The following is a 17387-nucleotide window of genomic DNA, read 5'->3' as shown; positions in this document are numbered from 1 at the left end:
ATATAGAAGCTAATAATGTTTATACTTCAAAAGCATTATTCACATTTTATATAAGACAAAAAAAGTATTATACTGTTTTCCTTTAGATGCACATATAAGCAATTCAGTGTAGTTTATTATTCTTAATAAAAATGTTATTTTTCATTGCTTATCAAAGAAAAGAATGAGTTTATCCATTTTATGTTCTATTATGACTTCTTATAATTATATAATAAAAGCAAACATTTCTTGTAGACCCATCTTTATATTCACTTGGAAAAGATTATTGAAAATTTATGACATGATTTCCAAGGGCAAAAACTAATGAAAATTGTAGTTCCTTTTAAAGAATTTGAAGTGAATATGTTATAATGCGCTGCAGGAAAATATATAATGAAAATACTATAATAGTTAATTCATAGAAATAAAAAAATTAGATTTATACTTTAGGAACTTCAAAATAGTTTGAAACAACTGCGTTAATGTAAAAAAAGAGATAGGTTTGATAATTGTTTTCTTTTTATTTTGGTTATTCTATAAGAAATAAATAACGTGATTAATTATTTAAATATTATTCTACGTAAATGGAATTTACATAAATAGTAGAATGTATTTACCATATTTTTTTAATATTTTTTTAAGATTCAGTAATATTATTATTTTAAAACTCATAACAGTTAAGATAATTCACTAAAATAACAAAAAAGCAATAATACATAATTTATACAAATGTTTAGAGAATTTTCAAAAATTATATTGCAAAATAACAGTTTTCATTCCTTTAATTTTACTCTTCTGGAGGGAAGGATATTAATTTTTTTTATAAATTTTTAAGGGTAAATTGAAAGATTCACGAAGCAATCTTATGTTACATATAAGGGGAAATGTACGAACAAATATAAAATATATAGATTTTTTCAGTATTAGATAAAAAATGTACATTAGATAAGTTTTACTTTTGTTTTTTCTTATTTTAATGATTTTTATGTAATAAAAAGGATATAGTACTACTTTCCATTTTTCACTATTTTTGAAAAATTTGTACGATAACAAATACTTCTATGTAAACATAGTTACTAACAAATAAATATATTCATATAGTTTGCACTTAAAAAATTAAATATATAAATTGTTTTTGTTAATCATTTAGCACCTTGATAAAAGATAAAAATGGATAAACAAAATGATGTAAAATATTGTGAGCTTTTAATTATGCTTGATTATTATTTTCATTTGTGAAAGATATGTACGAAAGTTAATTTTTAAAAATTGTAAACAATATTTTTAGTTATTTTTAAATTTTGCAAAATACAAAAAAGTTTATTCTATATAATGTTGGGTTTAAATTTTTTATTTGCAGTAACATGGAACAATGCATTTACACAAATTGTGAATAATTGAAGTCAAAAATCCTCATTATTTACAACAAAAAAATTAATAAAAAAAAGCACTATAAAAAAAATGGGAGCATACACATACATATATATTACACATAAATATACAACAAAAAACATGAAAAAGTTATCTTCGAAAAACATACTACTACGTTGAAAAAAAACACTCAAATTTAATTCAAGTATTTAATTGATTTCTTCGGATTTCGCTTCCCTTTTTTCTTTTTCATAACAAGAACAATGCAATTATTTCCAGATTGTACCTATATATAAATGAAAGACACAAAGAATTCATTTAGCACTTTCATAATTTTATGTATGCATTCAAAGGTATACATAATATAACTGTAAGGGATCATACTGTATTAAATCATTATAAACTTAAATTCAAAGACAATAAATACTTACTTGCTTTACTAAAAAATCGGAATTTTGTATGGACACTACATTATGTGAATGCTTTTGGTTATGTTTATTCGTAAAAAATATAGGATGATTATATTTAAAGAAATCAATATAATTATTATAGCCTAATATTTTTATGGAATTATCATCATATATCAAAAATATATTATTTTGGTTAATTGATACATTTTTTATAGTTTTTGTATCATTTAAATTAATTTTAACAAATGGTGATGATCCATAAGCTATGTGACGAAAATAATTCGGAAAGTAATATTTTAGGTCTCCGGCTAGGTAAATATTACTACGTGTATCAAGCAAACAAGTTACAGTGTTACTACAGACAATCTTTTTTATTATTATAAATTGATTTGGTAAATTACCTTGCGTTTTCGGATTTGTTACATTTACGGTATTTTCATTAGATGTAAATAGGTTAAATCTATTTTTATATGAAGTAAGGGGATTATTTTTTATATAACTCGAATCATTGTTATGATTAATATGAACATTGTTTTTATATATATAATAAAGGTAATAATTGTACTTGTAGAGAAATAAAAAATTATTAAAGTTGTAATAAAAAAAATTATTTGTAATTCGAGCGAATGTGTATACACTTTGGTTAATATTATTTATACACAAGTTATTATTTGTATCCCTACCACATACATAAATACACATATAATGTGCCAATATTTCTTCTATTATACGATATAAGCGTGATGTGTCGGAACATGAATAAGTTGAGTTTATAAGTTTAAATTCATCAAATGATTTATCTCCCCAATTTACAATTGTACTGGTGTAGTTTTTTATATCATATATGTCATTTCTATATATTAAATTGCTTTCTTCACTTCCTGAGCTGAAATAATATTCTGGAAAAGTTCCTTTTATTTTTGACTTAAGTTTTTCATTTTCCATATGCTTATAATTTCCTGAGCAGGTAATATTTTTCATTATATATTGATAGTATTTATCATAAATACTCTTCTTAAAGCAAGTTATTACTGTATTTGCTTCACCACATGACACATTTGACACCATTAGAAAGTTGTTCAAGAAAATGGTCATGTACTTCTTTTTTATAAATAGAAATAAAAAAATTATTAATTTAACGTTAATGCATACAGTTTCTTCTTTTTCGATATATTCATAAATTTGTGGATTAATAATTTCGTTCTCTTTCATTAATTTTACAAATTTACTTGGGTCATCAATATTAAGTAAATCAACATTTTTTGGTTCATTTAACGAATCGTTATCCTGTATATTTGTGCATTTTTCATCATTTAATTTTTTATTTAAACCTTCACGAACATTGTAATAATTTTCATTTTTATGATATAAATTTTTATTGCTTCTGTCTGTAAATTCTTTTTTATTTTGTGTTTTACTATAATAATCTTGAATATTCATATACTTTTCATCATAAAAGTTGTAATCATAAAACGTCATTCCATATATGTATGGATTTATATTACCATTGTTTGGAATATTCGTATAGATATTTATATCATTTCTAAAAAGACTCATATATATATTTACTACTTCTGCTTTTATAAATGTTTCTAGGTAATCGAATATTCTAATGTAATAATTTTTTTTTTTTAAATTTGTATTTTCACTTTCAATTTTTTTTTGAGAATTTCTGTTAATGTTTTTATTATAATCATCTCCTTGATAATTTTGGAAATTAGATAAGTTATAATTTAAACTCATCAACTTTTGCACATTGTGTTTCTCCTTAGTTTCAGTACATTCGATACTACTAGTAAGTTTATCATTAGAGTTCTCAAATTTTTTAACTCTATATGATAAATTAAATAAACAGACTTGAATTGGCACAAGAACTAAATTATTATTAATTTTTTTTCTCTTTATATTGTTCATTGAGTTAAAATTTGAGCATAATTTTAATTTTCTATTGTTGAGAAATATATCATTATTTGTTATATTAAAATTATTTTGAATTGGATTTTCAATGTTAAAACTAAATTTTTTTTTGCAAATTGTAACTTTATTTTTGTTAAACTTATTTTTTATATTTTCTATTTTCTTCTTATCTATCATATTAAAGTAGTAACTTTCAGAAGATGTAGAGGAAGAGGATGATAAAAGTTCTGATGTTTTATTTTTTTGGGTTAGTTCCATATTTTCACTTTTCTGTGTTTTACAATTGTTATTTGAATCACTATCTGAAAATTCACATTTATTAAAATTATCAAAATAAATATTTTCAAAAGGAATAGATGTTTGACCTAACTTTTGTTCACCCCACATAAATATGGATCCATTAGAATATGCACAAACATGATTGCTACCACAAAAAATAGAACTAATAGGGACATAAATTTTGTGTACACTTATAACTACATTTTTAACTTCTAAGTTTTCAAAATTAAACATGTGTTCCGATGTATAAATGCTATTTGTTTTTAATGTAAAAAAATCTTCATCTTTATATTTGTTTGTGTTTAGAAAATTGCTTGAAATAACAGATTTTCCATCAACTTCATTACATTTTACAGAAGCCTCCTTTGAAGTATTTTCTGTATTTTTTTTTTTGTTACGCATATTTTTCTTTATTGCTTCAATAATTAAAGAATTATACAAAATATTTTCACACCATCTGTTATTCATTTTGTCTAATCCTTTAATTTTAATCTCTGTTTTATAATTTGTATGTATCTGCAATTTTTCAAAATCATATAAAAAAAAATGGCCAGGATTAATTAACGTGGGGGCATACCTATTGACATTATCACCAGTCCCTAAGCATCCGTATTTGTTATTTCCCCATGCGTATACATGTCCAAAATTATTTATGGATATAACGAAATCTGAACCGTTATAGATATCGACAAATTTTATTCTAGTTTTAATGTCATGTATAAAATTATATATGAATTTATTACTACTAAGATTATTGTCTAATAATGTTCTTTCATTCTTTCCTTTTGTTGATAACACATTTTTCTTAAAGCTTCCTTTATCATCCACCTTTTGTTTTTCTCCATGTAGATATTTAATTTTTGCATATTTATATTCATCACAATTTCTTTTTTCTTCGTTCATGTTTTCTTTTGATTGACTTTTAAATTTACTATTAACTTTTTCTTTGTAAAATTTATTAGAAATTTGATTGAAATATTTTTTCACTGCTTTCAAGGAAGATTTCTGATCTGGTAGAACATATGCTAAATATTGGTTTGCGTAGGATGAAGAATATAATACACTGTTATAAATATTAAAATCATCTATTGAAATCTTTTTTAAGGAATAATTTTTTTTTTTTACATAAAATGAATTGTCTTTATTACTGTTTAATAAAATTTTTATGTTCATATTTTTATTAATTTCATCAACGTCATTAATCTTGATATATGTAACATCACTATCGTCACTATCAAAAGAAGAGTATAGATCACTTTCACAAGAACTGAAAATATCACAAGTACCATTTAACAGGGAACAACAAGTATTGCAATTACATGTATTTCTATCTCTATTTTTATCTCCTACATCTTTACAACATTCAACATAATTTTTACAATGAAAAATTGGTTTCAAAAAATTTGTATTCTCATTATATGTTACTGAATTTCCAAATAATAAATTGTCACTATCTCCAGAAGAGCTATTGTAATCAGGAAAGCCATTTTCTTGTTTATTTATTTTTTTCAACCTTATATTCGTAAAGTATTTATCAATTTCTATTTTTTCATTCATGTTTGTTCTACTATTATTTTTTATTTTATTTTTTTTCATCCTTTTTTTTGATTTCTCATTCTTATCTTTAAAATATATTTCATTTCTTGTTTCAATAAAAGTATTATCACCACCAATATATAAGTTATGTTTCTTATCAATAATTGAAATCATATTTTCATTCATACATATTCTTTTTATTTTAATTGGAATTAGCTGTAAATTATTAGTAAACCAAAAATCAGAACCCTTTTTTACGCTTTTCTTATTTTTCTCGTAACCTATAGAACCTATAGTTGGTGACAATTTTAGATAAGATGGTTTACCAATTGCAAGACTTCCATTTTCGTTATTTCCAAATGTATATGCATAATAATTTTCGCACAGTTTCCTCTTAAAAGTTTCTAATATTATTTTATAATATTTATTGTAATCTGATATAATTTTCTTAAAATGGTAATATTTAAAATTAAAACAAACGAATTTACAATTATTTAATTTTCGGTTCATTTTGTTGATGTAAATTATATTATATAATAATAAATTGCTCATATCCTTTTTACCAATGCGTCCGTGTAATGATTTAGAGTATATATCTTTCATGTATTCAGTTTGCTCATCGAGGAAATTTTTTTTTGACGATTTATTCGCGTTTAAAAATGTATTTTTTTTATTTTGTCTCTCTCTCCCATATGGTTGTTCATTTTGCTCTTCGTTATGCTTTTCCATTTGTTTTTCTTTCTTCTCTTCTTTTTGTTCTGCTTCTTTCTTTTTTTTATCTTCTTTAAAATCGTATTTAATTTCTTTCGAGTTTATATTTTTCTCTTCAATAGAAAAATTCGGATCATGTAAATTTTTTTTTTTATCCAAATCAGTGGTAGATAAAAACGATTTATCAATATCTCCCTTAATGTATATTTTGGGAACTTTCACATTTTTAGCTGTTGGGTATAATGATACAAAATTGTTGTTAATATTTATAAATATGTTTCTATCTTCTAGTTTATCATTTATATTGAACTCCCTTAAAGAAGAATTGTCATCATATTTTTCCTTTTTTATTGTATTTATCTTGTTTGTTTTTTTTAAATAATTATCTACAACACCATTATCGTCCATATTCGCTAATTTCTGCAGTTCTTTTTCATTTGCGTATTTCTTGAAAAGTTTTTTCATGTTTATAAAAAGATAATTCAAGGGCACTAAATATATGTTATTGTTAAATCTTACGTAATTTCTTTTAATGGTACGAATTATTTCCAAATGCATCCATATTTCGTATTTCTGCTTCATCCAAGTATTGTTAAAGCACGTCTTTTTATTGCTACACAATTTATCATTTTTCCTTTCGTCGCCGTTGTAGGTCTCCTCATCATCGCTATTAGTGTTATTACTGTTGTTATTGTTGCTTTTATTATTATTATTATTATTATTATTATTATTATTATTATTATTACCGTTATTATTATTATTGTCATCGTTACTGCTGTCATCGCTATTTTTACAATTGTCGTTATACCTAGGATCGTTATAACCACCACCTGAACATGCCTTTTTGGGGGTATCGTTAAGGAATTCTTTTTTCTCCTTTTTAATTATATGTCCAAAAAAATTTGCCATATTTAACTTGGATAAAATTGTTAAAACGTATAAAATGTATGTTACATATATTAAAAATGGGTGACTGTTTATGGAGTTTACAGGATTCCCGAAAAAGAATATAATAAGAACAAACACTTTTTTAAAATACTTCAGCGCTCTGTGTGCATTTAATAAAAGTAGTGATATATATCCTTTTATAAAAAAATAATAGATAAATATATAAAAATTATTTTTCATTGATAAAATAACATTTTTAAATGATCTTAAGAAACTCAATATTATTTTTAAGTTGTAAATAATTGTGGAACTGTTTATCTTCAAATGTTTACCTCTTTTATTAATTTTAAAAAAGGGAATTATTCTTAAAACAATTTTAAAGAAAAATTCTATGAGGTACACATTATAATCATTATCTAATAGGACAATTTTTAATTTTTCTTTAAAACTGTTTGAAGATTTTCTTTTCTTTTCATTCGCTATTCCTTCTTCTCTTACATTTTCATTTATTACTTCCAAATCTGTGTCAGTCTCGGTCTGTGTTTCAGCTTCAATTTGAGTTACACTTTTATTCTCTATTTCATATTCGGTATCATTTCCGATTTCCATTTCATTTTTGTATTCAAATTCATTTTTATCATCATTTAAGGTATAGATCTTTTGCTTTTCCATTACTTCGAAATAGTTGTTTGTTGAATAACAATCAAATGGCCTCATCAAAAAGTCTTTTGAATTTGTGTTATTAACATTAATATTATCCTTTTTATTAAATTCGAATACATCATTATCCTTTTGTTCCGTAAAATTATTTTTATTTATTTTTCTAAAATTTCCCATTTCATTTTCCGTTTTTCTTTCTATCGTCATTTCCATTCTATGTCCCATTCTGCTTTCCGCTATGTTTTTCGTTTTATTTTTAACATTACTCACGCTTCTTATGTTATACATATCTGTTCTTGTAAATATGTAGAAAAAAATATTTATTAAATAAATTTTTAAATCGTACGTTAAGAGGTTAAATATATGTTTCGTAAATATTGGTAAAATAATTAATAAATGAGAATAATGTATTTCCATTATGTTTAGCAAAACTTCAAAAATGTTTTTTTCCATTAATTTATGTTCACCAAAAAATAGTAAATCTGTGCTTACTTTAAATAAATTATAATAATTATTTAAAAGAACATCTGTTTCTTTTATATGATCATTTCTTTTTTCACACAAGTGCTCTGCTTTCCACTTTATTATACGTCTATTTTTTACTATTTCACTTTTACAATTTTGTACGCTTTCCATTTCATGCTTCGAACAGATTAAACAACTTGCCTTTTGATATTCGTTAATTTCATAATTTCTATTATACCAGAATGAGGAAACATAATTCACAAAATGAGAAAATATTAGTTTAAAAAAATTACTGTTGTTATTATTTTGATAACAATCCTGAAGGGAATTATTCGTTAGATAACTTAATATATTCACTGAAGCATTTTTAAAATCATAAAATGTAAATGCATTTAAAATTGAATTAAGGTGCAATTTAATCATAAGACGTATAAGATTCATATTATTATTTTTTTCTGCTTTATTATGAAAACGTTTATAGATATTTTTATTAATCTTTTTATTCTTGAAAAAACGTAATGTATCATTCGACATATTGTAGTCACCATGTTTATTAATCCATTCGATATGTTCTTTTTCATTTATTTTTAAATCTGATTCATCAAAATAAATGTCTTCAAATGTGTTTGCACTTATGGAGTTACTTAATTCATAATTGTTTGAACACAAATTCAATATTTCTTTGTCAAATGAAAAAAAGTCGTTTAGTAAACTTAAGGGCATATTTTGAAGTTCATAAAAAATGTAAAAGGGTAAGTTTATACCACATATATAATTTAAACAAAAAGCTAAAATTATTTTATATTTTTTAACCTTCTTTATAATTTTAAATAAATTTAAATATTGAACACTTAACGGAATATACTGTAAGACAAAACTCAATGACAGAAATAAGTTAAAATAAATAGATTTTTGAAGATTCAAATGCATGTAATCATTTACTTTCCTTTGTTTACTATTTGAAAAAAAAAAGAAGCACAGACTGCTAAACACATTTTCATAAGAACAGTTTAAATATGTTACAAAAAAATCCAGTATACTTTTACAAATAAATGATAATAATACACATACAGAAAATATTAGTAGTCTTCGAATATAAAATTTTTTCTTGTTGCAATAGTTGTACTTTATTTTTCTTACGCAATCAAAATCACACATTTCACTTCTATTGTTATTATTAAAATATTTTACTAGTTCCGCATGAGCACAATATTTTTTGTATATATTTATATAACTGTCATACAATACCCAAAAATACATATTAAAGTTTACTTCGTATTTTTTTAATATTTGTAAAAAATTACTGATACTTAAAAAATTATTTAATTTTATTTCACTCACTGCTTCTACAATTAATATGTTTAGTAATGCATAAAAATAATTTATAAAAATATCACCATAGTTTTCATATAAGTTGTAAATAAAAGAATATTTAAAATTTTTCATATGCTCCTCTTTGTTCATATTTTTTCTGCTAACTTGTGTTTTACTATCGTGAGAAGCGCATGTACTTTTCATATCTTCGCTCATATACATTCTATTATTAGTATTATTATTATTGTTGTTGCTATTATTAATATTACTATTATTGTTGTTGCTATTATTAATATTACTATTATTGTTGTTGCTATTATTAATATTACTATTATTGTTGTTGCTATTATTAATATTACTATTATTGTTGTTGCTTTTATTAATATTACTATTGTTATTGTTGTTCTTATTTTTATTAGGAGTAATAGTAGTTGTATTGTTGTCATTATTGTCATAAAAGGTGCCTGCATTCGAATTTTCAAGCATTTTCAAATACATATGTAAATTATTTCGACTTATATATATATCCTTAAAATACGGAATAATAATGTACTTGGTATGACGGAACAGCTCATTATTTGTACTATTTTTTTTTTCATCATAAAAATATGTATAAATATTAAAGTAGTAATTAAACATGAAAACAATATCGTTTGCACTTGAACAATTCTCATTCGGTGGCTTACTCTTTTTATCTAATTTAAAAGAAAACATATAATCTTTGTTCAAATATAACTTCTTCAGATTTATATATAAATTTGTGCTTTCAATAAAACTAATAAAACTCTTGGTGCGAATAAAATAAGGAGAAGTAAAAGAGTTTCTAATATCAACAATAACTTTATTTTTTTTCCATTTATAATAATGACAAGTGGTGGTATTATTTTGTATCTCTTTAAGTAATGAAATATATTTCACATACATTTTATTATTCTTATGAATATTTAATATTTTGATAATGTTATTAATGTACAAAAAATTATTATTGCTGGGGAATGTAAAATTCATTGTTGAAATGTCTTCATCATTAATACTTTTGCTAAAACACCTTTTGAAATTAAAAAAATCTGAACAGTTAAGAAAATGGAAAAAGAAAAGATAGAAAATTAAATAAAAGTTATTGCACACTGGAATAAACAGGAAACACATCCCTTTAAATTTGTACACAAATATATATGGGCATAAATAATAATAGCTATTATTTTCTCTTATATAATTAATATAATCTGTAATAAATTCATACAATTTCAAGTCAATTATTTTTATATATATATTTCTGTAAATATATCCAACATCAAACGGATTTTCATTATTTAATTTGTTTAAATAATAACTGTTGAATGTGTTAGGATGCCCATCATAGAAGTTGTTGCTATTATTATTATTATTATTGTTACTATTAAAGTTATTGGTGTTATTATTCACATTATTCGTGCAATTTTCCGAATTTAATGTAGATGACATGTTAATAATTAATGATTTTATATCTACATTATTATCTTCCTTTGTACTAATATATTTTTCACTTAAATTTAAGCAACGTTTTACTGAGGAAATATTTATATCATTACTTAACATACTCTGCTGGTCTGACTTTTTTGCACTTGTTTTTTTTAACAAATCGTTTGTAAGAGAAAATATGTGATTTTTTTTTTCTTTACAATAATCATAGTTTACTTTCTTTAATTTTTTGTCAAAATAGTCATTGAAAATTTTCATAAATTCTTTACATTTATTTTCAAAATACCACTGTAGCTTTTTTATTTTGTTATAAATTTTTGTTATATCCACCAAAAGAAATAAAATAAGTTTTATAAAATTGTTTTTTTCAAAATAAAGGGGAATAAAAGTATTCATTAATGAGTTTCTCTCACTATCATCAGTTGTAATACATAAATTTTCTAATATAATATCACAACTGCAAAACATTAAATTCAGAAATAAGTTCTTTTCAGACTTCAAACTATTCGTTTGTATTAGTTTCTTAGGAATATATATAAAATATAATCTATTATAATTTAAATGTAAAAATAACAAATCCATTATATATTTATAACCTTCATTTTTATTTAATGTAATCGTATAATCCACCTTTTCTGCACATATTTTTTCAATATCTTTTTTAAGGCCTACTTTTTCTGAGTTAACATATGTACTAAATATTAATTTCTTTGTTCCTTCATGTATTTTAAACATATCAAAAGAAATGTTTATATATTTGTTATTCACAAAGTAACACATATCACCAATTGGTTTATGCTGAATAAAAATTTTCAAACTATCAACAATGGTATTTTCAAATATTTCATCTTCATAATTTTCTAAATTCATTTTCTGATTGTTCAAGTTGCATTCCATTTCTCTCTCTTCTTTGTCTTTTCCTGTTTCTTCCCTTCCACTTACTTCTCCACCTTGTCCTTTCCCCTTCTTTTCTTTTTCTACATTATTATAATTTCCTTCTTTTACATCATTTTCACTTGATTTTCCCATATGAAGGGGGAAATTCCCTGAATAATGACTATTGTTATTTCTTGGAAAACCGTCATTACATTTTACTGTTCTATAAATATTATTTATAAGTACTTGAATGTGTTTGGCACTGTGTGTAATGTTATATTTTTTTAATATCCTATTTACCTTTTTATCACATTTAATCTCTTCCAATGAGCTTAACAAATTTGGGTCTTCACATATTTTTTTGCTAAAATGTAGTGTACATAAATTTTTTTTTTTAACATCAGAATTATGCATACAAAAATATCCCTTTTTTTCCTTATAGCCCATATATTTTTTGCTTAAAATATTGTCAAGTTTACCATCATTATCATGTTCTCTGTATTCCACACATTTATTTTTCTTTAAATTGGCATTCTCTGAATTTATCTCCTCTTTTGTGTACAGTTGTTCATTTTTTTTTTTCCCCTGCCCTTTTTCATTCTCTAATATTGTGTTAATCTTCTCTTTTTTAATATTAACCCTTGCATGCTTGTGCACTACTCTATATAAATTTTTTTTTTTTTTAATTATTTCCTCGTCTATGTTGTTAAAATAACTTGATTTTAAAATTAATTTTTCCATATCAAAAGGGACAAACGTGTCATGTATGCCTATGAAAAAAGGCTTTTTTATTTTATTTTCTGTTTTGGAAAAAGAAGGATTTTCTTTACCTTCTTCGGATTCATTTAAATTTCTAGTATTATTTTCTTCATTCAAGTAATTTTTAGACTCCGAATTAACGGAATGCACATAATTTTTTGATACGGAATTGCTATATTCTCCTTCCTTTTTAAATGTTTTATCAGTACTTTTGGATTTGTTCGAAATATCATTACTTTCAATATGTATATAACTAGCATTTTCTTCTGTTCTGTTTTCCTTTTTTTTGGTTTTCTCATACGATTCATCATAAAAATGTGCAGGTGATATGTAACATATTTCTTTATTTCTCATAGTTTTTAAAACATTTATTATGTGTGTGTAATTATCTTTCATAGTTTCTACCAACTGGTAATCAATTTTATTTTCAATTTTTTTTTTTACATAAATGTAATTATTATTTTTTTTTTTAATAGTATATAATTTTATATAATTCTCAATAGTATGCTCAAAATTTTCCTTACTAGCAAAACTGAGATTATATAAATCAATCTTAAAAAACCCTATATTATTTAAATCAAATTCAATAAATTCCATTTTTTTGACATCCGAATTTAAGGACTGTACTCTAATATTTCCTTCTGTTTTATTTTCATCACCATAATGCTTTTGGCTATTTTCTGTAAAATTCTTAATTGGTAATAATTTTCTCCAGAACTTTTTTCTTAATGTTTTTTTTTTTTTTTTTTCATTCAATAAATGTCCTTTTTCAAAAAAACTACTATTACTTTCAAAAAATGATTTATCATTCTTGTCAACGTTGCTCTTTTTTCTACTATCTGTAAGAGAAAGGACACTATCAGAATTTTCAAATAATATAAAACAGAATATCACCATATTATCTTTTATTAAATAATTACTATTTCCAATATTTAAAATACTTTTTATATATTGATTCTGACATATGTAATGTGAATTTATTAAATTATTGTTGATGTACGAATTTTGGATAATTCTCAATGAACAGTGATATTTTTTCTTTTCTTTAATTTCTTGTGTAAAAAATTTGTTTAATTTTTTGTGTGAAAATGTGCATATATCCAAAAATTCTTTCACATAATTCATAAAATTTATTTCTTTTTTATTTACATTAAAATTTGTATTAAACAGCACTTCTTCTTCAATTTTATGATCAAAGCTTATACATAAACAAACAAATAAATACGTTACATACACATTTCTATCTTCTAATGAATATTTCAACTTGTTAAATATTTTTTTTTTTTTTTTTTTTGATAACTCATTTCTTTGTTCGTGTTCTTCTTGTTCTTCTTGTTCTTTTTGTTCTTTTTGTTCTTTTTGTTCTTTTTGTTCTCCTCTTTCCTCTTTTTCTGACTTGTTCATGTTGTCATATATTGCATACAAGGCGTTATAATTATTTATAAAGAACAAAATGGTAAATATATTATACAAAATACATTTAATTTTATAATTATTATTCAAAATATATAAACACATTACATTGGACATTTTGAAATTATCAAAAACATTACAATGCAATTTATTTCTACAAAAATTTTCAATCTTTTTGAAATTATTTTTTATTAAATACGTTCTATTCTTTTTTCCTGTTGACATTTTTTCCGTTGGCCCTTTATCCGTAGACAATTTTCCCATTACATTTTTTTCAAAGTGCAATAATTTAACTGACTGTTCATCTACTAATTCATTGCTGTTCAATTTTTTATTTACCGTATTATTATTCAGTTCATAAAGTTCATTCGTATCATCATTTACCTCAAAATATATGTGCAGGCATATATTTTCTAGAATAAATTTCAATCTTACAAAATTATATATCTTTTGTATTATATTCATTTGTTCAGAAATATTAGCAAATTTTGTATCTTCTCTAAGAAAATAGCTATAATAACTACTAAAGTGGAAATTATTCGTATTATTATAATATTCATTGTTCATTTTTTTAAATAATTTTAACAAAAAATTCAAAATTTCCGTGTTGTAATCTTCATTTAAATATACCACTGCATTTTTTACTCTCTTCCTTTGAACGCAGCTCACAATGTAGTAGGCATATTCATCCTTGTTATCAGGTTTTCTTTTCAAGACTGCGAAAAAGGGAAGCAAATAAAGACATATGTATAAATGCGTGTACACACATATGTGTACGTATGGATATGTAGAGAAATTGATTTCCTTAACGAATATTATATAAATAGGATCAATTATCATGTAGTAAATTTTTAGAAAATATAAAAAGGAAAAATAGGACAAGTGCTTATACATAAAACATACAAATCATGCACGAATTTCATGGAATATACACTTGACTCAAAATAAAATTATGTATGTACATAATTCTTCTGAAACAAAATTAATTACGAAGTTACAATACTTTTTAAAAGGCATAAACAATTTGTTTTATTATGTAAATATAATATTAATTTGATTAGACAATTCGTGTAAACAAATTTTAACTTGTAATTACGAAGTGTTACAGATGTAATTAATGTAGGGAAAAAAAAAAAATATATATATATATTATATATATATAGACAACGCAGTTTTAGCTTTTACAAAAATGCATCCTTCTATATATATTTATTGTTTCATATAATTATTAAAATGTTTTATATATTATATTTGTATTTTTGTATTTACATTCATATATGACAAAAGCTTTTTGACACAAATTAATTTTATCCTGCTTAATAAAATGGCATATTAAATTTTCATAAAACTCATTTGTGTTATTTTTATTAGTATTAAAATGAGCAGAATAAGACTTGCAATTTCCCATTTTGCCTTTTGTGTGTTTTAAAACATTATGTATTTTATGTACGGCTAACAATTGCTGGGGATATCTGAATTATTACGTTATTTTGAATTATTTTATCTTACGGTGTATTAAATTGTACTATATTATGATGTATTGTATTATATGTTACTTCACTGTATTGTATTATATGTTACTTCACTGTATTGTATATGTTACTTCACTGTATTGTATTATTTTTTACTGCACTATATTGTATTATATGTTACTTCACTGTATTGTACTATTTTTTACTGCACTGTATTGTTACTATATTTTTCGGTACTGTATTGTACTGTGTTGCGTATTATTTATTCGTTTTTTGCTACTGTTTTTGCTGCTTTTGCTCCTATAATTTTCTTTTTCTTATTTTTCTTTATTTCTTACTCCATTAGTGTTAGCTTTGTAATTACTTAAATTTCGTTCTTTTGATATCTCTTGCTTGCCTTTATTCTTTTTTTTCACATTCACATTTTTAAAATTCACATGATTCATAAATACTTGATATTAGAATATAAAAAAAAAAAATAAAATCATTTTGTTTCATAATAAATGTGAAAATTTTCTATACACATAAGAACATTTAAAAAAAAAAAAAAAGAAGCCCTCAAGATTATTACTATTATGTACAAACAAGGCAATATAAAAAAACACCATGTGATTTTTAGGGTATAACGTGAAATACATAATTTATATATAAATGCATATACAAATGTATGTACTTATATAATATTATTTAATTATTATTTTAATTTAAACTTTGTACTAAATGTAAATTTATAAATTAATTAAAAATGGTAGGTGAATTTTAAAAAGGAAAATGAAAATGAAAATGAAAATGAGAATGTGCTTATGGTGTAATTCCTTTAGTGTACATTTTAAAAATATAAACATACATTTATATATGTATATAAATTTTTTATAAAAACAAAACAATTCACAATTTGTGTTTTTAACCAAGAGAGTGTAATACATGAAAAATTTTAAAAAAATGGGCGGAAATGAATTAACACAAAACTGTGTTCTTACTACAAAGTTATATTTAAAAATTATATTAAAAAAAAAAAATTTATATATATATATATATATGTACATTATAATGTACCCTAGTTACATTTATGCCTATTTCTGCAAATTTATCACACTATATTGTATTCTTCAACGGTACTTTGCTAAAAGTTACCTTTTGCAATTTTTTTTTTAAAGAAATTTAATAATTGAATATATCAAAAGTCAAAACAAAAGTTTATTCTTTTAAATTTATTCAAAAAATTGGAGGCATGAGCATTTTTATATATATGCCATTTTGATAACTCTTTCAAATTTTTACTTTTTTTTTTTTTTTTTTTCTTTATTTTTCATTGACATTAATTCTAAGCTTTAATGTAATTATAAAATTGCCTTCCTTCGCTTATGTACTGCACTATCAAGATTTTTTTTTTTTTTTTTTATAAAATACTTTAAACATTGTTATTTTATATGCTTAAGGTAACAATTTTTTGTTTTGTAATTAATTTTGTGTATGAATATATATATACATATAACAGTGTGTATAATTTAATTTTAATTTTTTATGTAAAATAACATGTAAAGAAATTTAAAAATATTTCATAGCTTTATGTAGAAATTAAATGATTTAAAAATGCAAATTACATTTCACATTATTTTTAGTATTTTTGCTTCTCATTAGTAGGGCTTGCGAACATGTAAAAAAATATAAAACATGAGCGTTTGTGTATAAATAAATATATATTATATAGATATATGTGTTAGATTCCCCTTAAAGGTACATTTACAGATAAAGGGTATTAATTAAAGAATTTTTTTTTAAGGTCTTAATATTATAATTGTCGTTAGGACCTAAAATAAATGGTTGTTTTATATTAAAAAAAAAAAAAAAGAAGGAATTATTTAATTTTAAAAAG

The 17387-nt window shown here is 22.8% G+C and overlaps 1 protein-coding gene across 1 annotated transcript; it reads right to left on the bottom strand.

Moving 5' to 3' along the window:
• Positions 1-1546: 1546 nt before the first annotated feature.
• PmUG01_07042500 (conserved Plasmodium protein, unknown function) lies at positions 1547-15447 on the bottom strand (the record flags this gene model as incomplete). The annotated part of the gene is made up of 3 exons (XM_029004180.1): positions 1547-1636; positions 1782-14755; positions 15309-15447. The coding sequence occupies 3 exons, from the start codon at positions 15445-15447 to the stop codon at positions 1547-1549; spliced, it is 13203 nt and encodes a 4400-aa protein (XP_028860894.1).
• Positions 15448-17387: the final 1940 nt, after the last annotated feature.

Source organism: Plasmodium malariae, assembly GCF_900090045.1.
Source record: "Plasmodium malariae genome assembly, chromosome: 7".
NCBI classification, from domain to species: domain Eukaryota; phylum Apicomplexa; class Aconoidasida; order Haemosporida; family Plasmodiidae; genus Plasmodium; species Plasmodium malariae.
Note: the sequence above shows the minus strand (reverse complement) of the source record. Positions and strands in the feature narration are given on the sequence as shown.